Genomic DNA, 25,084 nt, shown 5'->3' with positions numbered 1-25,084 from the left:
GGTAATCTGTCATCTTTGACCTGGGCGGGGTTGTGCTCCGCCAGACCGAGCCAGTGTGCAATTTGGGGGTCCTCTGGACTCACGGCTCCTGCTTGATGAGCAGGCGGCAGCTGTAGCTGGGAGGCCTTTGCACAGATTTGTCTTGCGCACCAACTGCGCCCTTTCCTGGACTGAGGCGCCTTGTGCACAGTCACTCACGCCTCAGTCACCTCCGGTTTGGATTACTGCAGTGCACTTTATATGGGCCTGCCCTTGAAGACCACTCAGAAGCGACGACTGGTCCAAAACACAGCGCTGGGTGTTCCCAGGTTTGCCCATGTTATACCTCTGTGACACGAGCATCTGGGCAACGAACAAAGCCATTCGGTGATGAGAGGGACTAGATGTGCCAGAATCCTCCCTTCTGCCCCAGAAGGCACAACCCCAGATTTTCCAACAGCTCATCTCTTTGCATCCGAACTGGAGCAGTTCTGCTAGTGGGGAATGGGACCCGCTCCAGATGAAACAACATCTTGATCCCAGGGCTGTGCAGGCCAGGGACAACTGGCTGGCCTGATCCCCTTTGCCACTGAAGGGATCTTCCTCCATAGGGTGAACACACTCAGCGACCCCGTTCACACAACACCCTGACTGGGTCACAGGAAGCAGACATCTACAGGTGACCAGACCACATCATCTTCCAAGGTTATATCTGTATTCACTCATGTGAAGCCGGGTGAGCTTTAACCTTGATTTTTTTCTGGATTAGTGTACAGTCGCAACTCAGACTGTTCTCTAGGTTCGACCTCTGACATGAGACTTTGTTATCCAAGAGGCTTCATTCTCTCCTGTCCAAGATTTTAGATGCTCAGGAAAGGCCCTGCTACTCCACCCTCTGAGGTACGTTTGGTGCTCAGGCCCTCTCAACGGGACTTCCTTGTCAAGGGAGTGAGGCTAGTTCCAACTCTACTGGACTTCCATCAGGAAGTGAAGGCACCTTTGTGCAGGCAAGATTTGGGCATTTGTGCTAAAAAAAAAAAAAACTGGGTGGATGCAAATTAAAAAAAAAATAACAGGGTTCTTACATTCTTGCTGATCTTGATTTCCTCAGAGCTTGGTGGAAAGATGGTATTAGTTTAATGACAATACGGGGCTTTGGCAAAACTCTGCATGCAGAGGATCACGAAGGGCGAAGAACACCAAACAAGCTCACTTGCGAGGCATGGTGGGTGAGCCTTGTTTCTAACCCAGTCCTGTGCATGTCTACTCAAAGTAAGTACCAGGAAAACACACCATGGGCAATAATTGTAAGGAAATTAGGAATGCTTCCAACTCTATATTGACAATGGCAAAACCCTACTACGGACATTTTCCTAGATCAGGGTTTCTCAACCAGGGCTCCGTGGCACCCTCGGGTTCTGTGAGAGGTCATTAGGGGCTCCCTGGGAGATCACGATTTATTTAAAAAATTATTTCAGATTCGGGCAACTTCACATGAAAGAGGCAAGTTTCATTCTTTATTTTTATTTTACAAACACTATTGATGCATAGATAAAGGCCTACACGTGAAATAAATTCAATAATTTTGTAACTTGTGGCCTCTATTTGAGCCTGAATGTGCAGGGGTTCCCTGAGGCCTGGAAAATATTTCAAGGGTTCCTCCAAGGTCAAAAGGTTGAGAAAGGCTGTCCTAGATACATAACCGTGGTGCCTGTTCAAAGCAAAATGGGTTAAAAATAAATGAAAATGGCCAAACACAACCTCTCAGCTGATTTGGAGAAACCACTGAAGCTACAGAATGGGCAGAGAAATGCCAACCTCACTGATCCAGACATTACACGTGTCTGTAGCATATTTTTATCCCCAGGTCCAACAACATGGACCACGGGCCCATGGACTACAAGTCTGATGTGGCAGCCGCAGGGCCGGCCCCCACCATGGAGCAGGCAGGGACCGAATTTGACATGGCTGCACTTCTAAGACAAAGGAAAGCAGCTGCAGAGGTGACAATTTTGGCCTAGCAACTGGAGCCTCAGAGAGTAGAACTTACCCTCAGGAGGGCATGTTCTGAAATATAACACACCCTTAAATGGGCTCATTAACACTTGTGCCTGCATGCATGCCTTCAAGTCAGTCTTGACTGCTGACGACTGCTTGGAAAAGTCCCTGTAGTTTTCTAGGCAAGAGTTTCAGAAGCGGTTTGCCCTGGCCTTGGCCCTGGGGCCGAGAGGGACTGGCCTAATGCTACCCACCCAGCTGGTTTTGTGCCCAAGGCAGGACTAGAACTTATGGTCACCTAGTTCTGATTTTCTGTCAACACATTAGCCTTCCTTGTTTCATGCACTGGAAGTAGCATTCAGGGATAATCCCTGAAAGATGGCAGAGGAGATACTTCAACGCTTTCTAATTCATTGTGACAGACATCAAAATTGACCCCAAACCCCATAATCTTACAGGCAATTGTTCAAGACCAAGGGTTTCCTTACTTCCTTGCTACTCACCTGTACAGAGATTTTAAAAAGGCAGCTGGTGCCACCTAGCCATCAAGTGATGTGCATGACATCAGCCATCTTAATCTGAAGTCTTCTGCAATAGGAGGAAATTCAGCTTCCTTTAGAGAAAAAGATGGTGGGAAAATGTAAAAAAGTATTCTTTCCTTAATTGATGCTCATTCCATTTTTTGTCAGTTCAGTTCCATAAACCAGCATTTATCTGTAAATCTTCATCATGACTGTACTCTTCACATTAACTGCTTACCTTGTGTTTGTTACCACTGGTCTTGAAGGTACCACAACCTCATGCTCGGATGCCACCAAGCTGCCTGGTCTGCCTTGAGAAATCTCACACCCTTTTCTGCCAGGCCATTTTGCATCAGAACAAGGACTTCTACTGCATCAATACCAACTGTATTCCCTAAAGTTCATTCATCGAATCCTGATCCATGTCTGATTTTTAACGTCATCAACCCTTCCCCAGCCTCTCTGTTTTAGATTGCCAGTAGCCTACGAAAGGATCGTTACCTTGTCGTGGTGCTGGAGCTTGAGCACCTCAATGATGCCATGAGCTAAACCGTGGAGGGCCACCCAAGACGGGAAGGTCATCACAGAGAGGTTAGACTAAATGCGATCCCTGGGGAAGGTCATGGCAACCCACCCCAGTATTCTTGCCGTGAAAACTCAATGGATCAGTACAACCAGAGATATGTTGGTATACCATCGGAAGATGAGACCCCCAGGTCGGAAGATGGTCAAAATGCTACTGGGGAGGAACAGAGGATGAGCTCAACTAGCCCCAGACGTGATGACGCAGCTAGCTCAAAGCCGAAAGGACGGCTAGCGGCCGACGGTGCTGGTGGTGAATGGCGAATCCGATGTTCTAAGGATCAACACACCATTGGAACCTGGAATGTAAGATCTATGAGCCAGGGCAAATTGGATGTGGTTATTGGTGAGATGTCAAGATTAAAGATAGACATTCTGGGCGTCAGTGAACTGAAATGGACTGGAATGGGCCACTTCACATCAAATGACCACCAGATCTACTACTGCGGACAAGAGGACCACAGAAGAAATGGAGTAGCCTTCATAATTAATAGTAAAGTGGCTAAAGCAGTGCATGGATACAATCCAAAAAAACAATAGAACAATCTCAATTCGAATTCAGGGCAAGCCATCTAACATCACAGTGATCCAAATATACGCCCCAACCACAGATGCTGAAGAAGCTGAAGTAGAGCAGTTCTATGAGGATCTGCAGCACCTACTGGACAACACGCCTAAAAGAGATGTTATTTTCATCACGGGAGACTGGAATGCTAAGGTGGGCAGTCAGTTGACACCTGGAATTACAGGTAAGCATGGCCTGGGAGAACAAAACGAAGCAGGACATAGGCTGATAGAATTTTGCCAAGACAACTCACTCTGCATAACAAACACCCTCTTCCAACAACCTAAGAGACGGCTTTATACATGGACTTCCCCAGATGGACAACACCGAAATCAGATTGACTACATCCTTTGCAGCCAAAGGTGGCGGACTTCTGTACAGTCGGTAAAAACAAGACCTGGAGCTGACTGTAGTTCCGATCACGAACTTCTTCTTGCACAATTTAGGATCAGACTAAAGAGATTAGGGAAGACCCACAGATCAGCTAGATATGAGCTCACTAATATCCCTAAGGAATATGCAGTGGAGGCGTAGAATAGATTTAAGGGACTGGACTTAGTAGACAGGGTCCCGGAAGAACTATGGACAGAACGTCACAACATTGTTCAGGAGGCGGCAACAAAATACATCCCAAAGAAAGAGAAAACCAAGAAGGCAAAATGGCTGTCTGCTGAGACACTAGAAGTAGCCCAAGAAAGAAGGAAAGCAAAAGGCAACTGTGATAGGGGGAGATATGCCCAATTAAATGCAAAATTCCAGAGGTTAGCCAGAACAGATAAGGAATTATTTTTAAATAAACAATGCGTGGAAGTGGAAGAAGGCAATAGAATAGGAAGGACAAGAGATCTCTTCCAGAAAATTAGAAACATTGGAGGTAAATTCCAGGCCAAAATGGGTACGATCAAAAACAAAGATGGCAAGGACCTAACAGAAGAAGAAGAGATCAAGAAAAGGTGGGAAAAATATACAGAAGACCTGTATATGAAGGATAACAGTATCGGGGATAGCTTTGATGGTGTGGTCAGGGAGCTAGAGCCAGACATCCTGAAGAGTGAGGTTGAATGGGCCTTAAGAAGCATCGCTAATAACAAGGCAGCAGGAGACGACGGCATCCCAGCTGAACTGTTCAAAATCTTGCAAGATGATGCTGTCAAGGTAATGCATGCTATATGCCAGCAAATTTGGAAAACACAAGAATGGCCATCCGATTGGAAAAAATCAACTTATATCCCCATACCAAAAAAGGGAAACACTAAAGAATGTTCAAACTATTGAACAGCGGCACTCATTTCACATGCCAGTAAGGTAATGCTCCAGATCCTGCAAGGTAGACTTCAGCAGTTCATGGAGCGAGAACTGCCAGATGTACAAGCTGGGTTTAGAAAAGGCAGAGGAACTAGGGACCAAATTGCCAATATCCGCTGGATAATGGAAAAAGCCAGGGAGTTTCAGAAAAACATCTATTTCTGTTTTATTGACTATTCTAAAGCCTTTGACTGTGTGGACCATAACAAATTGTGGCAAGTTCTTAGTGGTATGGGGATACCAAGTCATCTTGTCTGCCTCCTGAAGAATCTGTATAATGACCAAGTAGCAACAGTAAGAACAGACCACGGAACAACGGACTGGTTTAAGATTGGGAAAGGAGTACGGCAGGGCTGTATACTCTCACCCTACCTATTCAACTTGTATGCAGAACACATAATGCAACGTGCTGGGCTTGAGGAATCCAAGGCTGGAGTTAAAATCACTGGAAGAAACATTAACAATCTCAGAGATGCAGATGATACCACTTTGATGGCTGAAAGCGAAGAGGAACTGAGGAGCCTTATGATGAAGGTGAAAGAAGAAAGTGCAAAAGCTGGCTTGTAGCTAAACCTCAAAAAAACCAAGATTATGGCAACCAGCTTGATTGATAACTGGCAAATAGAGGGAGAAAATTTAGAGGCAGTGAAAGACTTTGTATTTCTAGGTGCGAAGATGACTGCAGATGCTGACTGCAGTCAGGAAATCAGAAGACGCTGAATCCTTGGGAGAAGAGCAATGACCAATCTCGATAAAATAGTTAAGAGCAGAGACATCACACTGACAACAAAGGTCTGCATAGTTAAAGCAATGGTGTTCCCTGTAGTAACATATGGCTGCAAGAGCTGGACCATAAGGAAGGCTGAGAGAAGGAAGATCGATGCTTTTGAACTGTGGTGTTGGAGGAAAATCCTGAGAGTGCCTTGGACTGCAAGATCAAACCAGTCGATCCTCCAGGAAATCAAGCCAGACTGCTCACTTGAGGGAATGATCTTAAAGGCAAAACTGAAATACTTTGGCCACATAATGAGAAGACAGGACACCCTGGAGAAGATGCTGGTGCTGGGGAGAGTGGAGGGCAAAAGGAAGAGGGGCCGACCAAGGGCAAGATGGATGGATGATATTCTAGAGGTGACGGACTCGTCCCTGGGGGAGCTGGGGATGTTGACGACCGACAGGAAGCTCTGGGGTGGGCTGGTCCATGAAGTCACGAAGAGTCGGAAGCGACTAAATGAATAAACAACAAAGCCTACGACGGCAACAGTGTGCAACTCATATTTGATTCTAAATAAAGGTAGCAACACAGTTTGATCTGAGGAATACTAATTCCTATGTGCTTGAGCCTTACCGACCCTCTAAGGGCTCTCCTTTGTCTTTCAAAAAGACTTTTAACTTTTATGAGTCAGGCAGGTAAAGGCTAGAAACTGGGGGTAGAGTGATGTGCAAACCCAGTCCATTCAGTCAGTATATGGTGACAGTGTACCATGCAATGCAGAAAATGGTCATTCCGTAACTACATCATGTGTGTTATGCAAATGGAGCCACTGTACAGCAGTTTTGGCAAGAAATGCAGATACAAGCTTAACTATTGAAAAATAAGCAGCTAAAGTGGCATGATGGAGAATTTTATTCACACTACATTGCACAGATATTTGGTTAGTATTATGTTGAGCTACAGAGGCTCCAAGTATGCTGATTTTTACTTTTCTAACACTAGGGACTTATGGCAGATGAGAAACTATTGTCAAGACAGTATCCAAGATAGAGGATACAGGAAAAGAAAAACTGGCTAGACAAACAGAACAGAGCTGGTTGCCTATCTCCTATAGTACCTGCCCAGCCAATTTTGCAGGATTGGCACACTCCAAAGTGCGCCCTCTCTGCCATAGTACCCGCTCCCTGGAACAAGGCTCCCCCAGAGATCCGGATGGCCTTCGCCCTGCTGGTGTTTAAAAGAGCCTTGAAGACCTGGCTCTTTGCCCAGATCTTTGGTGAGTGATGGAAGCCCCCTTCTGGGTGATGTGGGTTTGCTTTGGCTGCCTTTTTTTTTTTAGATTTTTTCCCCCGTCTTTATTAATTTATAAAAAACTCAAGGTAGGGAATATACCTAATACTCCTTCCCCCTCCTATTTCCCCCTCAACAACAACCCTGTGAGGTGAGTTGGGCTGAGAGAGAGGGACTGGCCCAAGGTCACCCAGCCAGCTTGCAGGCCTAAGGTGGGACTACAACTCTCCTACTACACCTGATTGGCTCTTGGGCTGAGAGAGAGCGACTGGCCCAAGGGCACCCAGCCGGCTTTCGTGCCTAAGGCGGGACTAGAACTCTCCTGCCACACCTGATTGGCTCTTGGGCTGAGAGAGAGGGACTGGCCCAAGGGCACCCAGCCGGCTTTCGTGCCTAAGGCGGGACTAGAACTCTCCTGCCACGCCTGATTGGCTCTTGGGCTGAGAGAGAGGGACTGGCCCAAGGGCACCCAGCCGGCTTTCGTGCCTAAGGCGGGACTAGGACTCTCCTGCCACGCCTGATTGGCTCTTCGGCTGAGAGAGAGGGACTGGCCCAAGGTCACCCAGCCGGCTTTCAGGCCTAAGGCGGGACTAGAACTTGCAGTCTCCGGGTTTCTAGCCCACTGCCTTAACCACTAGACCAAACTGGCTCTCTGTTGTCCGGTTTCCGCCATCTTTGTTTTTAATCACCATTTATTTCATAGTTATTTCTGTGAATTGCCCGTAAGTAAGTAGCAAGCCGGGCCCACAGTGGGCTCATTCCGTCTAATCCAACAGGATCCCGCTGGAGACTTTCCTCCCTGTCTGTGCAATGGCGCACACGCAGAGGAACAGAAGGGCGGATACAAATGTCTGCAGAAAAACTATCCCCAGAACCCACAAAGAATTCCGAGGCCCATGAACTACAGATATCACTTTGGCAGCTGTTTGGACCAATGCCCACCATGAAAAGGTGGCCAATGAATTTGACACAACTGCAGAGACCTTCCCCAGACAAATCCACTCGCTGCTGAGAGAGCAGGGTGGAAAGGGATTCTGAAGCGAGAAAGCTCCCTTGTTACATTTGCTTTACCTCTCTCTGTCGGACGGCGGCGTCGTGTTCTTCTCAGCTTCCGCCTCCGTCCCAAGCGGCTCTGCAGCCTCCTGCTTAGGGACCTGCTCTGGCCTCAGGGTAGAACGCTAGAAGACAGGCATTTAAAGATCAACTGCAAGGAAATCAGGAATGCTTCCAACTCTGTACTGACAGCGGCAGAACCCTACCGCGGACATCTTCCCAGACCAGGGTTTCTCAACCAGGGCTCCGTGGCACCCCAGTCCGGCAGGGGGCTGGACTTGATGGCCTCTGAGGTCCCTTCCCACGCTACGAGTCTAACCTGCTGGAGCACTTACAGAGCATGGCGGGGGGGGGGGGTGTTCCTGTGGGAGGCATTTGGCCCCCCTCCACCGAGTCCCTTTTCGCCAGCGGGCTGCCGGCGACCCTCAGCGCTGGGCGAACCCGCCTTGGCAAGGGCGGAGGCGGCCGGCCCCGTCGCCGAGGCCGAACGGGGGGCATCCGGCCGGCAGACTTCATCCCCCATCATCGCCCTCCGGCAGAGCCAACGGCAAGGAATTGTGGGAGATGAAGTCCACGCCCGCGCGCGGGCCCCAGGGGCGACCCCAACCCAATCGGCGGCCCCGCCCAGCCCCGCGCCTACCGGGGCTTCCGCTGCCCCTTCCCGTCGCCAAAACGTCTTCAACTCCTCCGCCTTCGGGCCTCCGCCAGGCTCGTCCCCTCCCGCGACCGCCATGCTGCTCTGCCCGCCACGCTCTCCCCGCTCTCCGAAGAGCCGGAAACGGCCGTGACGTTTGAAACGTCATTTCCTCCTCAACCGGAAAGCGTCTTGCCTTCTCATTCGGCCGGCCAAAGGGGAGTAGCCGGAAACCCCTTCGACGCCATCTTTCTTAATGGCGGTGCAGTTCACTCCTCAGAGGCAGGATGACCAGTCTTCCATTTCCGACTGCCCAACGAAGGGCCGAAAAGAAGCACAATGAATGAGGGGGTAGTAAGAGCCAGATTCTTATCTCTTCCCTATCCTCTTCCCTGAATGCAGCTACGCTCTGTTGGGCTGGCTCGTTACCTCAGCATTAGTGGGAGTCGATATAGGATGGACGTGCAACTCCTCCGTTTTCTCAACCGGAAGATTCAGAACGACTGAACGAATAAACAACAACAGTGGTCTTTTCCCCGCCCATGCAGACAGAGGGCCAATCCGCGATTCGGAGTTCGTAGCGCGTTGCTAGGCTACCGCTCTAGGGGCGGGCCTTGCGGGACCGTATATATAGCCAGGAGCCGCCATTTTCTCATTCAGTTTCCAAATCTGTGGTGGGTGCTATGTTGGTGCGCGTCATAACCTTGAATCGAGAGCCAGTTTGGCCTAGTGGCTGGGGTGCTGGGCTAGGAACCAGGAGGCTGTGAGTCCTAGTCCCGCCTGAGGCACGAAAGCCGGCTGGGTGCCCTTGGGCCAGTCCCTCTCTCTCAACCCAAGAGCCAATCAGGCGTGGCAGGAGAGTCCTAGTCCCGCCTTAGGCACGAAAGCCGGCTGGGTGGCTTTGGGCCAGTCCCTCTCTCTCGGCCCAAGAGCCAATCAGGCGTGGTAGGAGAGTTCTAGTCCCGCCTTAGGCACAAAAGCCGGCTGGGTGGCTTTGGGCCAGTCCCTCTCTCTCAGCCCAAGAGCCAATCAGGCGTGGCAGGAGAGTCCTAGTCCCGCCTTAGGCACGAAAGCCGGCTGGGTGGCTTTGGGCCAGTCCCTCTCTCTCAGCCCAAGAGCCAATCAGGCGTGGCAGGAGAGTCCTAGTCCCGCCTTAGGCACGAAAGCCGGCTGGGTGGCTTTGGGCCAGTCCCTCTCTCTCAGCCCAAGAGCCAATCAGGCGTGGCAGGAGAGTCCTAGTCCCGCCTTAGGCACGAAAGCCGGCTGGGGGTGAGAGAGCCAAACAGGGAAGCGGGACCGCCATTTGTGCGGGGGCTGGACTAGATGACCTCCAAGGTCCCTTCTCACCTCCCTTGCCTCGTGCAGCCTCTGCCCCCTGCTGGAAAGAACAGGAGCTGCAGCCGCACCTGCGGGCCTGGCAGAAAGTGGGCGAAGGCTCGGCCTGGAAGGGGTTTTTATTTTAAAACACAACAAGGTTCGTTTTTGCACCTGCTGCGGTTCTCTCTTCTGGATTTGCATTATCGGATGCAGCTTATTTACTCCCATTTGTGTGCACGGTAGATACTTTTGGGTCTTACCGTTTATCAGGCCGGTATTATTATTTTCCTTCTTTCATTTAATTGACTTGTATGTTAATTGATTTATGTTTGTTGAGATACGTTTTAATTTTACTGGTTTATATTTTACTTTTATGGACTTGTATTTTAGCGAGTGAGGACCCCTTTGGATGAAGTGGATTTTTCTTTTGTTCCTATCCATCTTTTGCCATCTTTTATTCTTTCATTTTTTTGTCTCTTATCTTACTGTGTTTTTTTCTTTTTAACAAAGTTGCAGTTGTGAACCACCCAGTTAGGTGGCCTACAAATTGAACAAACTTACTGTTATTTTATTGAACTATATTCACTTTCATTCTATCATTTAATTAAGAATTATCATTTAGTTGATTTACAGAGCCGCCCTTTGGGCACACAATCCAGGGGGCAAAGAATTCATTGTTTCTCTGCCAGTTTGTAAGTTCAAGCAATGTCAGGTTGGCTGTTTTGCTTTATCTCCTGTAAGATGGAGCAGTCATCGCAAAGGACAAAACACTCCAAGGGGAGTCAAAACCCTCATTGTCCTTCATGAGCAACTGAGGCTCATAAACTTTCTCCTGTTATCAAATCATACGGGTAGTCCTCGCTTAACAACCATTCGATTAGTGACGGTTTGGACTTACGATGGTGCTGAAAAAACAACTTACGATCGGCTCTCACACGACTGTCGCAGCATCCCGTGATCACCATTTTTGACCTTCCTGGCCAGCTTCTGGCAAGCACAATCAATGGGGAACCACGTGATTCACTTAATGACCACATGGTTCACTTAAGAACCACCACAAAACAGGTCATAAAATTGGGTCAGATTCACTTAATGACTGCTTCACTTAGCAACTGAAATTCTGGTCCCAACTGTGGTTGTTAAAGAAGGACTACCTGTAATTCGATTTTCCATCTATGAAAGGAAAAGCTCTCAAACAGTGTTTCCAGCCTCATGGCCAAACATCAAATGTTCTGATGCATTTCGTCACTCAAAATGGATAGAAAAGCACATTTAAAATAGAGAGAATGTCATGAATTTATACGTGAAACATTTACTGCGAAATATGCATATACGTATTTTGGCATATATGGCTTTTAATTGTAGAACAGGTTGCCTAACTGTGGGGTTCTTCACATTGCATGCGAAGCCTAGTTAGCAAATATACCCATTTAATAAACTGACCCAACAACGTGGTAAGCCAACAAAATCTAAATGTTAGCCAAGCTTCACGTACTGTGGGATTGCATCTGCTGGGTCTTTATCTGGCCTGGTTAAGCATGTGTCAACATGCCATTCTTTGCTTTTTCTCATTCCCGTTATGTTACTTCCAGGGTGGGAAGTGGGGATGTGGAACCCTTCCCAGCAGCAGGCACCGTTCAGCAATTTCAGGCAACACTGTGGGCTTCAAAACGTATTACAGGTAGTCCTTGTTTAGCAGCCACAGTTGGGACCAGCAACTGTTTAGGGTCTTACTTCAGTTTTCTTTTGCTTTACAGACCTGCAAAGGTCATAAATGCAAGGATTGGTCGTAACTGCAAATGGTTACTCAATGAGGACTCTCTGTATTCATTATAAATGGCCTGCTCTCGTGAACTGTTACATGCGTACAGGTAGTCCTCATCAATGACCACAAGTGGAACCAGAATTTCAGTCAGTGTGTGATGCAGTCATTAAGTGAATCTGACCTGATTTTACAACCATTTTTGCAGCAGCTGTTAAGTGAACCACATAGTTCCCCATTGATTTTGCTTGCTGGAAGCCAGGTGGGAGGGTTGACAACGGTGGTCATGTTACCATGGGATACTGTGGCAGTTGTAAATGCGAACCCATTGCCAAGTACCCAAATTGACTGTGGGTGTGCTGTGATGGTTGTAAGTGCGAGGATAGGTTAAGTCAGTTTTTCCAGTACCACTGTAACTCCGAACTGTCACTGACCAAATGGTCATTAATTGAGGACTACCTGTACTATGAAATTCTCTGAGATCAGGTTATTTCTAGGGCCATCATGACCTGAATCAAAATCTGGGAAGGCTTACAGACTTCCCACAGGTTTACCTGTACGTAGTTTCCACTCTGTTGGGGGAAAACCCTAATGAGCGCACATAAATTCCAAAGATTTCTGAGCATGCTATTAGATTGCAAGTGACTGAAATTCTGGCTTTGACTCCCGTTTCAAAAATGGCCAAGCAGACACCTTCACGTTTTGCTTCAACACAAGGCACCTTGGACCTTCAGCCAACGTTAGGAACATGTGGGCATGGAGACCAGCCTTCCGTAAATCTGTCCCATTCCGAGTAGCCACTGGCCCCCCTCTGCAGCACATTCAACACATGGGTGGGCTGGTGGTTTTTGTAAATTGCTGCTTTGGTTCATGCCCAGTTTCTGGGCTTGCAGAGTCCGCTGAATCAGAAAAAAGTAACCATCCCTGGATCAGAGGATGTTGGCTGCTCCCATCAGGAATGAGCAAATACTGGAGGAAGACGGCTGGCAAGGCAGAAAATAGAGGAAGGATTTCAAGTGCCAGGATTTTAAGGAAGCCTGGCATGTTTTGGAAATACAAGGGCAGTCTTCTGACAGATGTCAGCTGGTTGAACGGCTTGCCTTTTTGCTGCCAGAAGGCCAAGTTCAGCAAGCAAAAACTCGTACGCTGCGGGCACGTGATACAAGATGTTGAACTAGGAAAAACGAAGCTTGGGAAGGAGGCAGGAAAGATAATGGACGATGTGGAGGGGTGGGATCAAACGGAAGAGGCTACTGGTGTGTTCTTGGAAGAGCTCCAGTTATTATCAGAGATGGGTCAAGATGGCCTGTATTTGTCCATGCGGTCACCAGGAGACAAGGCAGACGCCAAAGCAGTTAACAAAAAGAGCTGGACTCACTCAGCGTGGAAAGGCAGGAAAAAAGTGAGCATGCTTAGTACGTTTGGGGTGAATGCAGTTGCTAAACCTTTCCTTGACCTGATTTCACACGTTATATGAACATTGACCGAGAGATCTGAGCCAAGTACAGGTAGCCCTCAATGACTATAATTGGGCATTTCAGTTGCTAAGCAAAGCGGTCATTAAGCAAATCCAATCTGATTTTACGACCTTTTTTGCAGCAGTTGTTAAGCAAATCACCGTGGGCGTTAAGTGAACCACCTGGTCATTAAGTGAATCATGCGGTCCCCCATTGATTTTGTTTACCAGAAGCTGGCTGGGAAGGTCCAAAATGACAATCACGTGACCACGGGACGCTGCGAAGGTCATAAATGCGAACTGGTTGCCCAGCGCCCAAAATTGTGATCACGTGACCGTGCTGACACTGCAGTGGTTGTTAAGTGTGAGGACTTGTCACAAGTCGGTTTTTCCAGCACTGTCGTCCGTCCAAACTGTCACTAAACGAATGGTTGTCAAGCGAGGACTGCCTGTAGAACGGGTTGTGACAGCCAATTGTGGAAACTAATTCAAAACATCAGCTGCATACCAAGCTGCCTGCGATCGATCTAAGGGCGGTTTGGCCAATCCAACCCACTCCCGATACGTTGGGCTGCATCTCCCAGCACATTCCACTCCTGTGCTTAGCGAGGTGTGACCCAACACATCTCGGTGGCACCAGCTTGGCAAACATTGGGCAGGTTTTCGCTCCTAACACAAGTTCCCTGTAGAAACGAAAAAGCGAAAGCTTGAATTTAAACCCTAGCAAACTTGGTATCTTCAAGGTGGCTGGTTGTCAGAACTTCCCTCTTCGCAACTGTGAAAGCTTGCCAGCATCACAGCTGAAACCCAGGAGCTAAAACCCGACCCCTTTTGAGGTACAGGAGAGCTCACACGACAATCCTTAATCTAGTCACGGGCTGAAATGGAGGAAACCCTAAAAACTGCTAGCTTATACATACGGTGCCTTTCTTTTTGCTTTGCACCACCAGTTTTCAGCTTGCTGTAGGGCAGTGCTTAAAGTCATCCGCTTTAAGATGTGTGGACTTCAACTCCCAGAGTTCCCATGGCTGCCTGGGGAACTCTGGGAGTTGAAGTCCACACATCTTAAAGCTGCCAAGGCAGAGAAACACTGATCTACAGGATATCAAGTGGCCATTTTCATACAAGGTTTCATACAAGGACCAGACAGCCTCTATGCTTGTGTCCTTCCAGCGCGTATACAGCTTTGCAGTGTGCGTTCAACAGGGCAGCCCACCCAGGCTGTCATCCCAGCCCAAGTTCCAGGTTCACTAAAGGAAGTCTCTCTATCCTTCCACAACCCGGGTTCAAGGCAGAGGACAGCATCAAGACGCTGGGGTGCACAGAAGCCGTGTTTGCCCTTGCGCATCTGCAGCACAACGTTCAACTTAAGCTGCCGGACATTTGGCTTGGGGACTCGTCCAGCCTTCCTTCACCAGGGCATCCTCCAGCCATGTGGACTCCCAGCTCTCACCACTGCGCAGCAGCCACTGCCAACAATTCTGGGTATGGAAATCCACACTTCTGGAAGGCACCAAGTTGGGGGATGCACCAACGCAGCTGGTCAGCGGCCCGGAAAAAACAGGAATTGCATTACAAACCTCCCACCTTCAGCAAAGGCAGTTTTCTTTCTCTCAACCTTTTCCAAATAATTGCCAGAAGGTTGGCCTCTGGGCCTGTCACAAGAGGACACTTGAAGATGCGGGCTTTCAAACCCTTCCCTCCCCACCCAGCATCTGAGCTTGGCTCCATGTTAAGGTAACTGCGAAACCTCTTCTGAGCGTTCACCCAAAGTAACTATTAGGATTGTTACTGCACGTTATGACTGTTGCTTTATTCTCTTTAATTCTCTTTATTCTCCCAGCCCCTCCAGAATGAGATAGGGATAAAGCCATCACGCAAACAAAATAAAAATCAGCAATTCGGTAAGCAGGATGGAAGAGCTGCTGGGGAAAGTTGATTTTAAGACTTTCATAATGCTGTCCCTCTTCCAAAATGTAGGGCCCCCTGCTCCCCAGCCTGGACCTGAAGTCCTATAGGAACACAGACGTTCCCTTTTTAATCTATTCCCAAATTTGTAAAAAGGGAAAGTACCACACTCGGCAACCAGCAAGGAAAGACATCTAAAAACAGGTTTTCAGCCCTAGAAGTCAAAATCTACTGCCCGGCTGGTTTTTAAGAGTACGAACCGACTAGAGGGTGAGATGCAGTTTTGTTTCAATGATTTTATTTTTAAAAAAATTAAAGACCTCCATGGCACAACTTCTCAGCACAATTAAGGGTTTGTTTTAACAGTGACACTACAACTTCATCCAGGTAAATCCAGGGGGTGGGGGGAACCCAAATCTAAATTTCAACAAAACAAAATAAAAAAGATCACTTCAAACGATTAAAAAAAAAAATTAAATTTGCAAATAGGACTATTTATACTGGCATATATTTATTTTTTCCTCTTCCTGCCATCTAACACAATGCAAAACCCCCCAAGAAAAGAAAATCCCCAGGAAGTGCTGAGAAATTTAAAAAAAGTGTTCTGATACAACGTATACAGATGAGGTAATTTACAACACAGACGTTGTTACAATCTGCAGGATTTTCCTTGGTGCCTCCCTGTTTTGGGCAGCAAGACCAGGATAAGCACCGGGAAGAAAGTTTAGATCGCTGTTTCTTGACTTCAGCAACTTAAAGATGCGTGGACTTCAACTCCCAGAATCCCCCAGCCAGCATGGCTGGCTGGGGGATTCTGGGAGTTGAAGTCCATGTATCTTTAAGTTGAAGTTGAGAAACACTGGTTTAGATCGCTCCCTGAACCAAACGTGTCCATCTCGCCTTCTCGCACAAGGTTTGATGGATACTGCCCCCCACCCAACCCTCCAATCCTCGCCAACTTGCACCCGGCACCCTCCGATCCTGGGAAGCAGCTGAGGGCACCCACCTGCTCGCCAAATTCAAGGGTTGCAGAATGAGGCCGAAGGACGGGTCGATCACCTGCTCCAGAGCCCAACAGAGGGGCTGTCCTAGTGCAAATCCAGACATGCCTGTTCCACACGCGGCCCTTCCCGGCTTTGCGCTGGCTCGAGGGCACAACTCCGTTCCTGCCTGCGGGGTCCGGAAGTCCTTCCTCATCGGCAACAAGCCTTTCCAAGGGCGGGGGGGGAGGGGAAACTGCCCGGGTCCCACGCTGTCACTTCCAGCTCCAATCCCGCTGGGCGAAGGCTGTCGGAACGTGGGAAGGAGCGTGCCCGCAGGAATCCCAACGTCAAAAGCTGCATATATTATTGAACTCAAGTGATCAAGGCTCCCAAGATGAGTGGGGCAGGCTTCCCCAAGGCAGGAACACGCCTCTTGCGGTGGTGCTCAGAGGTATCCCGGAGGAGCCGACGGGCACCCGGGCTCTGCCCGAGGCCTGGCTCCGGCAGCAAACTGCAGCCCTGGGCAGCTCGGAGGGCCTCCCGTCCCGCGCTTCGCTGCCCCCACATCCTGAAATCCCAGTGCTGCGAAAGGAAAATGCACGCCAAGGATCCCTTCCAGCGACACTTTGGCTTCTGAGACGCTTCTTGTAAGGCTTCTGAGCACAGGTCGCAACCGCAACCGAATCCGGGTGAGGGGCTGAAAGGGAAAGAGTAGCAGCTGTGGGCGCCCCCTCCGCCCCCCGGGACCCAAGCCCTAGTTCTGGGGTTAGAGGGCTGCAAGGGGTATAAAACGTGTGACCCCAACCCAGGGAGCGCCTCTGCGCAGGCAACTTTAAACCTAACCCTTGATCAATTTAAAAAAAAAAAAGTTTATTTACAGCAAGGAATTCCGACATGGGGTATTTCAGCAGAGGAAGAGCGAGACTGATTTACACATATTGGTGTGTGCATGTCTGTGGGGTGTGTGTATACAGGCACACAATGCACACACGCACACACAGGACGCTGTCCACAATGACGCTCTTACAAGTTTCTTTTCACACCCTTTGAAACAGTCGCAGTCCTCTTGCACTTTCCGCCACCGTCCTCTAAGGTAAAGTAACACACACACACACACACACACACACACACACACATGTCAGCATCTCTCACCACATGGCACATGGAGAAAAAAGGGTAAGCGGGCAGGACAGGCGAATGCCCTGCATCTGTTTCTTTTTTTTTCCCAAGATCCAACCTATCAGAAGTTTGAGATGTTTTTAAGAAAGACCTGGTGAAAAAACCTATTTTCCAGAATTCCCAAGCTGGGTGAGGAGCTGCAGAGGAATTTGCGGTGGGCCGGATACCGTTGGTGGAGATAAGGACTGGGTGTCTTCAGATGATGAACCCTGGAGGCTCCTGACTAGGAGGAGAAGCGCAAGAACAGATTCCTACAGGAGAGCTAGGATTTCCACCTCTTTTCTGCAACTGGAACTTCAGCTCCGCTGCAGAACACGGTGACGTGAACTTCAGGGCCGGCGTCCCAAAGGGGTGGGTGGGTGGGCGGGCAGGCAGGCGATGGAAACACGACGCTGACGTTCCCCTCCACGGGGCATCAATTAGCCGAAGGGACAAGAAGCAGAGATAAGGAAGGACCGGCGCCCTCGCTTTCAATCGCAGAGGACGACACGGGCAGAGGCGAGCAGGGCAGGCAGGAGCAGTCCGCGAAATGCTCCGTCGGTGGATTTCATCAGGGATTCCTCTGAGTTACAAAAAGTTCAAGTAAAAAAGGCAGGGGGGGGATTCAGCATGAGAAGGTTCGTCCACATCTATATGTCCGCAGAGAGAGAGAGAGATATACATATGGACGACACGACTGAAGGACTATTAACCCACAAGCAACAGTTCAGACGCAGCTCCTCCCTTCTCCCCCCAGTTGGCTACAAGTGGCTGCGGGGGTGGAGGAGGGCCCTCGGCCCCACGGTGGCTCCAGTCCAGCATCTGGGAGACGGGGCGTCCTCTACTGCTGAGCCCCTGCGGCAGCTGGCACCGGCATCCCCAGCGGGTTGGCAGCGGCAATCACTGGGGAGCCTGCTAGAGGTCCGAGGGGGGAAGACGTTGCCACTGAAGAGATCCCTGCTGGGGAGAGAGGAGGAAAATCAGTGATCCAGAGAGGCCGGTTTTCCACCGGGCTGAGCATCGCCTGCTGCGCTGGAGAGCCCACACCACACGGCAGAACGAGCCCGTTTCCGATGTCAGCCGAGCGAGACCCACCTGACAGCATGCCAGTGCTGCTAACGGGCGTGCTGCTCCCTGGCAGGCTGGCTGTGCTCATCCGAGCCTGGTCCTTCACAATCGGATCTAGGAAGACAAGAGACAGAAAGGCGCCCCCTTCTCAGAGCCAAGGCCTTCTGTGGACACAAAATACACCCCCGCTGCAGAGTGTAGCTTAGCCACTCAAGCATCCCGGCTTCCATTTGCTGCAAAAGATGTGCTTCTGGCCTTGAGATTGGGTGTGTCTGCGTGTGGCTGAGTAATGGGAATTCTGGGAATTGAAGTCCACACATCTTAAAGTTCCCAAGGTTGAGAAACACTGCTCTATATTGACTCTCACACCATGTGCTTAGTTCTTCCTATCTCTGCTATTAACTCCAGGTCTGATTTCAGATTTTAAGGATTTGGCCAACATTGACTTGTTATAAAAAAAGGACACAACCCAGTCATTGTAAGAAGGATTAAGTCGACTGGTGCAGCACCTGGGAATTTCAGCTCACGGATTATTCTGAAAACACATCAAGTAATATTCCCCGCCTCTCCCCATTCTGCCAGATCTCTGTCCCTCGAGAGGACCCTTCGCTGGGCTCCGGGAGGGTCAGACTCACAAAAGTAAGGGTGTTCCATGGCTTCTCTTGCGGTGAGTCGGGACTGGTGATCGTATCGCAACAACTTGTCTAAGAAATCTAAGGCTTCAGGGCTGACCAAGTGCTGATTCTCGCTGTGGACAAAACGTTCCCATCGTTTTCGTGAGTGCCTGCGAGAGAGGAAACAAATGCAACCAAATATATGGTGTTTCACCTCTGATAGGCACACCAATGTTTCTTCACCTCAGCTGTTACCCTTGCGTACGGCAAGGAGAACAAGATATCCAGCTTACTGTTTTCTATAACACTTAAGCTACCATGCAAGAAAGAGTAATTTCTCCAGAGTTGCTTTACTGATGCAAATAAATGTAAGCAACACCACAACAGATAACACACACAAAGGAAGACACAAGTATTTGCCAAAATTTGCAATTACAGGCAGTCCTCGCTTAATGACCACTCGTTTAGCAATAGTTCAGACTTACGACGGTGCTGGAAAAACCGGACTTGTGACTGGTCCTCACACATACGACTGTAGCGGCGTACTGCGGTCACGTGATCACCGTTTTTTACCTTCCCAGCCAGCTTCCGGCAAGCAAAATCAACAGGGAACCGCATGATTCGCTTAACGACCACGGCAAAAAGGTCGTAAAATTGGGTCAGATTTACTTAATGATCACCTTGCTTAGCAACTGAAATTCTGGTCCCAATTATGGTGGTTAAGCAAGGACTACCTGTATAGTTTTGATCCCTTAAACAACCCTAAGGTAAAGGTAAAGGTTTCCCTTGACGTAAAGTCCAGTCGAGTCCGACTCTAGGGGGCGGTGCTCATCTCCGTTTCTAAGCCTTGGAGCCAGCGTTGTCCATAGGACACTTCCGGGTCATGTGGCCAGCATGACGACACGGAACGCCGTTACCTTCCCGCCGAAGCGGTACCTATTGATCTACTCACATTTGCATGTTTTCGAACTGCTAGGTGAGCAGGAGCTGGGATTAACAACGGGAGCTCACCCCGCCGCGCGGTTTCGAACCGCCGACCTTCCGATCGACAGCTCAGCGGTTTAACCCACAGCGCCACCGCGTCCCTACAACCCTACTTCAAGTATTATCCACAAAGCCTGGCATTTTCAAAGGTACTAAAAACCACACAGAGACAGATGTCCCAAACGATAACATATCCGTGCCACTTCCACTCCCCTCCCTTCCTCCCACACACATGCAATTTGTGGAACATGGGCTGGCCTCGTTTTACTCTGCCAATTCATCCTACCTGCCCAAGATATCGTTGAAACGGGGGTCAAGCTCAATGTTATATTTGTCAATATAGTCGTATAGGTCTTCTGTTCCCAACACCTTGGCTATTCTCACCAACTGTGAACAGACAACGGGAGACGGTGGGCAGCGTGCAGTGGCCAAGAGGTTCAGCAATCAGAAGCCTTGAGTAGAAACCTCACCTCTTACTCCTTGGGCAAGATTTTCTCAAGTGTAAACGTGGATATTGAACCACCTGACCTTAAATATATCATCTGCATATATCCCTGTAGTCACCAGGAGCCCAGCTCCGTTCAAGAGTAACCTTATATTTTCCAGGGTTGGTTTAGAATGGTGTGCAGTCCAGCCACTGTGGTTGTGACTCATGGTTTGTTGTGAAACACGTCTATTTATTTCTTAGATTTACATCTCAACTTTATCACGCTCCTACCTCCTATTTTCCCGTAACAGCAGCCCTGTGAAGTGGGCTGGACTGAGAGGGAGTAGCTGGCCCAAAGTCACCCAGCCAGTTTCCATGCCGAAGGGAGAGCTCAAACTCACAGTCTTCCTGTTTCTAGCCCAGCACCTTAGCCACTACACCAAACTGGCTCTAGGTTGTTATGCAAACCCCAGCCAACTGAGGTTTACTCAATAAGCCACAGCTAAACAAACTGCAACATACCCCTCTGCATGAGCCAGGCCACTATGCTACTTCTCATCGCTTCTATGGCCGGCAGCTGAATTGTGCTGAAGGAACCCAAAAAGCAGTGCATGGAAATGAGCATTTTCACCCACAGGTATCTGACCTGTAGACACCCATTCAGCAGCCCAATGGGAGGCCATTCCATGTGTCTGTCTAGGTGTCTGTCTGTCTGCCCATCCCTTGCAAAGACTGACATCATGCTGGATGTTCAAGCCACAAATTTTCGCTTGCACACTCTCACCTGATCGTAATTATCATGGCCGTGGAAAAAGGGCTCCTTCCGGAAGATCATGCTGGCGAGCATGCACCCTAAACTCCACATGTCCAGGCTGTAGTCGTACATCTGTAGGAAAGGAAAGGAAGCCCATCAGCCTGGCTCGCTTGCAGACCCAACCAGGATGGGCTCTGTTCTCATGGAGAAGGGGGCAGCCTGCACCACGCAGTGAGAAGCCTCCGTAATTCTTGTACTTACTCAGGAATATAATCCGATGCAAGGACGCAGAAATCACGTCCAATATTTATGGCAGGGTTTCAGTGAACTGAAAAGGGCCACCTGTGGGGTGGGGGAGCATCCAAAAGGTCACGATGGAGGCCACCATTGTGTGTTTAAAGCCCTGCCCATCTTGACTTTTGGGGGGGGCCTGTGGACATTCCAGTGAATGTCCTATCCTGCACCTGCCAAGATAGATTTTAGGAATCCCTTTTGGGAGGGGGGCTGGGGAGTCCTGTCTGCTTTTCCAGTGTAGCCTGCCCCATGCCTTGTCTGATAAAAGCTGTGCATCGCTACCCAGCAATGAGGCCCAACTGTTCCTTCTCTTTAGATAATTGAAGGAAAAAAGTAAATGAAAGATGGCGGCTGGGTTGGAAAGAGCATCATCAGACCCGCCTACGGGGTGTCCTTCTGCCCAAAGCTCCCTCTGGTAAACACTGGGCTAGCTTCGTAAACAAGCCATCACAGGGGAAACTCTGCCATTTGAAGAAAAACAAGCCCAAAAACTGCCTCTCCCCACCTTGGGAATACCAAGCAAGTCTGTTTTCTGGATATTGGCCATGAGAAGGGAGGGAGAAGCTAACTAAAGGTATCCAACAGCCCCCTGGGGCATCAAATAGCAGGGTTCCCATGCCACTGAGGATACCATTCTTTTTTCATTTTATTTTGCTTCCTTTGTGCTCCCCAGCTCTACCGGGGCAGCCCTGTGGTTGGTTCAGGCCACCCCTTTTCCCTGGAATTGTGGTTGTTCCGCACCAAGATCGCAATCACCTGATAATCTACGAGGAGCTCGGGCCCTTTGAAGTATCTGGACGCCACCCGGACGTTGTATTCCTGGCCAGGATGATAGAATTCAGCCAAACCCCAGTCTATTAGCCTCAGCTACGAAGAAAAGGAGAGGTTAAGGGGGAGGGAGGGGGAAAACGCTTTTTCTCAGTGGGCAACTTTCAGGGAGTCTGCAGATCTTACGTCGGAAGAGACAACAAAGCCGGAAGTAAGGGAAATGAAGAAAAGCTGTAAGATTCAACTGAGCGGAAACACGTAATAATTGAAGACAGCCCAGATAGGAAGCAGCCATGCTTAAAAGGCACAACTGAATTACTGCAGAGAGTAAAGAGAGCATAATTTTTTGTTTCACACCAGGAACTAGGTTCAAAACTATGAAGAGCAATGTTGCTTGATAAAAAAAAAAAAAATCAAAAGCAATTAATAGCTTTGCCTCAAAGCTCCCAGATGAGTAGCAGAAGCCAAGCAGGCTGCTGCAAGAATCAAATAAAGTACAACGGAGAAATACAACCCACCCCCACCCTCCTACATCTTGACCCCACCCTCAAGCTGTTCAATGTTTTTGCTGTCATGTGCCATGAACCAATTTGCTGAAATCAATGGTATACGTGTTTACTGAATAAAAGAAGTTATTTTAAGTTCTGTCTTTGTGATAAGTGGAAGTTTGGGTAGCTAAGCTCAAAAGCCAAACATACAGGTAGTCCTCACTTAACAACCATTCATTTTGTGATGGTTCAGACTTATGACGGTGCTGGAAAAAACCGATTTAGGACCAGTCCTCACACTTACGACCACTGCAGCGTCCCCACGGTCACGTGATCATGATTTGGGCACTTGGCAACCGGTTCGCATTTATAACTGTCGCAGTGTCCCATGGTCACGCGATCGCCATTTTCGACCTTCCCGGCCAGCTTCTGGCAAGCAAAATCAACGGGGAACCGTGTGATTTGCTTAATGACCACGTGGCTCGCTTAACACCTGCAGTGATTCGCTTAATGGCCGCCATACAAAGGTTGTAAAACCAGGTCAGATTCGCTTAATGATCACTTCACTTAGCAATGGAAATTCCAGTCTCAATTGTGGTCGTTAAGCGAGGATTACCTGTACTTCTTAAATTAAGGGGAATGAGTTTTCCTGAAAGATTATCTTCCCCACAATAGGACACCATTAGGGGCATATTCTGAGTTTTACCCTCATTTCATCATCACTCACTCAAGGTCCACCAGGCCTATGTAAACTCCAGAATCTGCCCCAGAATCCCAGAATGTCCAGGGTGCCTGGACCTAGAAGATGCTCATAATCTGCCAAGTCCAAAAGCCAAACCATTTTTGCACTGATTAAATATACCAAATTTCCCTTTTATTCTCTTCCCCCCCCCAATCTGTGTTTAGCAAGACCTGGCCCACAGCGTAAGTGGCACAATGTGGCAGCCTGCTGAAGGACCCTTTGCGGAAAGGGTGGGAAGGGTCCTTACCTTTCGATGCTCGTGGTCAATCATGACGTTGTGAGGTTTGACATCTCTGTGCATGATCCCCATACTGTGGCAATAGTCCAGGGCCTGGAGCAGAGAAGGACACCCCAGCCGCACCCGCCAGAGCACATCAGAAAGGGGATTTCATACATGAACGTCATACCACGTCAAACAAATTTATTTATTAAACTTATATACCCCCGCCTCACTATAAAAGTGTCTCTAGAGGAGAACAAATTAACTAGCTAGTCAACAAGATAACCAAAGATGAAGTTCTTCTCAGACCAGATCAGAAGGTAGGCTGAATGAGTCGTGAACAGTTGCTAAACGAGGCCGTTCCTAAAAGAGGACTACCTATAACAGCATAGATATTAAAGGAATGATGAGAAGGGCTGAATAATTTAGCAGAGAAGGAGCTATAATGTATTTTGGGTGGGGAGGAGGGATTAAGCAGGTCCTGTGGGGACCTCACAAGGTGTGATACAATCCTTGGGCTTTTTTTAATGCCTTGTTTCAAAGTCTTCAAGCAGAAGAGACATGGCAAATTTATCTTTATTTTTTTATTATTTATTATTTCAATTTCAAGGCCATCCAACTCCAAAGCAACTCTGGGGGGCTTATCGATAAAAATTAAAAGAAAACAAAATGCATCGAGAGCGGTAGTAAACAAAGACAGCTAATCAGAATCAAAAGCCAAAAAAGCTAGTAACCAACCTAAGGGGATCAACTCCCATTCTAACCCGGGGCCTGGGAGAACAGGAGAACAAAATCTGAAAGCAGTGTTTCTCAACCTTAACAGTGTGGACTTCAACTCCCAGAATTCCTCAGCCAGCATGGGGAATTCTGGGAGTTGAAGTCCACGTTATCTTAAAGTTGCCACGGTTGAGGAACACGGGTCAGAAGGGTGGGATTAAGGAGTTAAAATAGTGGCAACTCTTAAGAGAAGGCAATCCTGCTGCTCCTAGATTCTACTGGTTACAATACTATTAATTAAATTAAATTAAATTAAATTAAATTAAATTAAATTAAATTAAATTAAATTAAATTAAATTAAATTAAATTAAATTAAATTAAATTAAATTAAATTAAATTAAACAGTTCATACAAAAAGAAAAAAGGCAGTTTGGAAGTAACAGAGATTTGATCCATCTACCCTGGTCTGTGTTCACTTGAAGAAAGCTGCTTAATTCCTCAGCCAAAGAATAAAGACTTTATCAGGGAGGAAATCCTTCGGGTTCCAAAATCGCTGGCAGCTGTTTCTCAGCCACCTTCCGGACCACCTCAAATGTTTAACAGAAGTCAACTCACCTTCAAGATTTCATACATGTAGAACCGAATGTCATAGTCTGTTAACGTTTGATATAATTGCTGTGGGAAAGTAACACAACACGGTCACCATTAAGAAAGCTGCAACCCCTCAATTTCTAATCTAACAAGGAGGTTACTGAGAGCTGGTAAGACTGGCTCCCCTAATC

General features: G+C 48.4%; 1 protein-coding gene and 2 non-coding genes across 4 annotated transcripts in view; all 3 read right to left on the bottom strand.

Annotated features, from left to right (window-relative positions):
- Positions 1-1,817: 1,817 nt before the first annotated feature.
- On the bottom strand, positions 1,818-1,952 carry LOC134495054 (small nucleolar RNA SNORA5). The gene has a single exon (XR_010067750.1). It is a non-coding gene; the product is annotated as a small nucleolar RNA SNORA5 (small nucleolar RNA).
- A 5,848-nt stretch (positions 1,953-7,800) lies between these two features.
- Positions 7,801-7,933, bottom strand: LOC134495055 (small nucleolar RNA SNORA5). Its single transcript, XR_010067751.1, has one exon. It is a non-coding gene; the product is annotated as a small nucleolar RNA SNORA5 (small nucleolar RNA).
- Positions 7,934-15,935: 8,002 nt separating this feature from the next.
- CSNK2A1 (casein kinase 2 alpha 1) overlaps positions 15,936-25,084 on the bottom strand; it is a 37,328-nt gene continuing 28,179 nt past the window's right edge. The window contains exons 6-13 of one of the 2 annotated variants that reach the window (XM_063296867.1): positions 24,918-24,977; positions 23,613-23,696; positions 22,124-22,234; positions 21,104-21,205; positions 20,179-20,279; positions 18,930-19,078; positions 18,322-18,408; positions 15,936-18,186 (exon numbers count right to left, since the gene is read on the bottom strand). In XM_063296867.1, the coding sequence (XP_063152937.1) occupies positions 18,068-18,186; positions 18,322-18,408; positions 18,930-19,078; positions 20,179-20,279; positions 21,104-21,205; positions 22,124-22,234; positions 23,613-23,696; positions 24,918-24,977 (813 nt within the window). In that variant the 3' untranslated portion in view covers positions 15,936-18,067. The remainder of the gene's footprint in view (positions 18,187-18,321; positions 18,409-18,929; positions 19,079-20,178; positions 20,280-21,103; positions 21,206-22,123; positions 22,235-23,612; positions 23,697-24,917; positions 24,978-25,084) is intronic. The other variant, XM_063296868.1, reaches the window with a different exon arrangement.

This window comes from Candoia aspera, chromosome 3, assembly GCF_035149785.1.
Source record: "Candoia aspera isolate rCanAsp1 chromosome 3, rCanAsp1.hap2, whole genome shotgun sequence".
In the NCBI taxonomy this organism is placed as follows: Eukaryota; Metazoa; Chordata; class Lepidosauria; order Squamata; family Boidae; genus Candoia; species Candoia aspera.
This window is presented reverse-complemented; position numbering and strand designations above follow the sequence as displayed.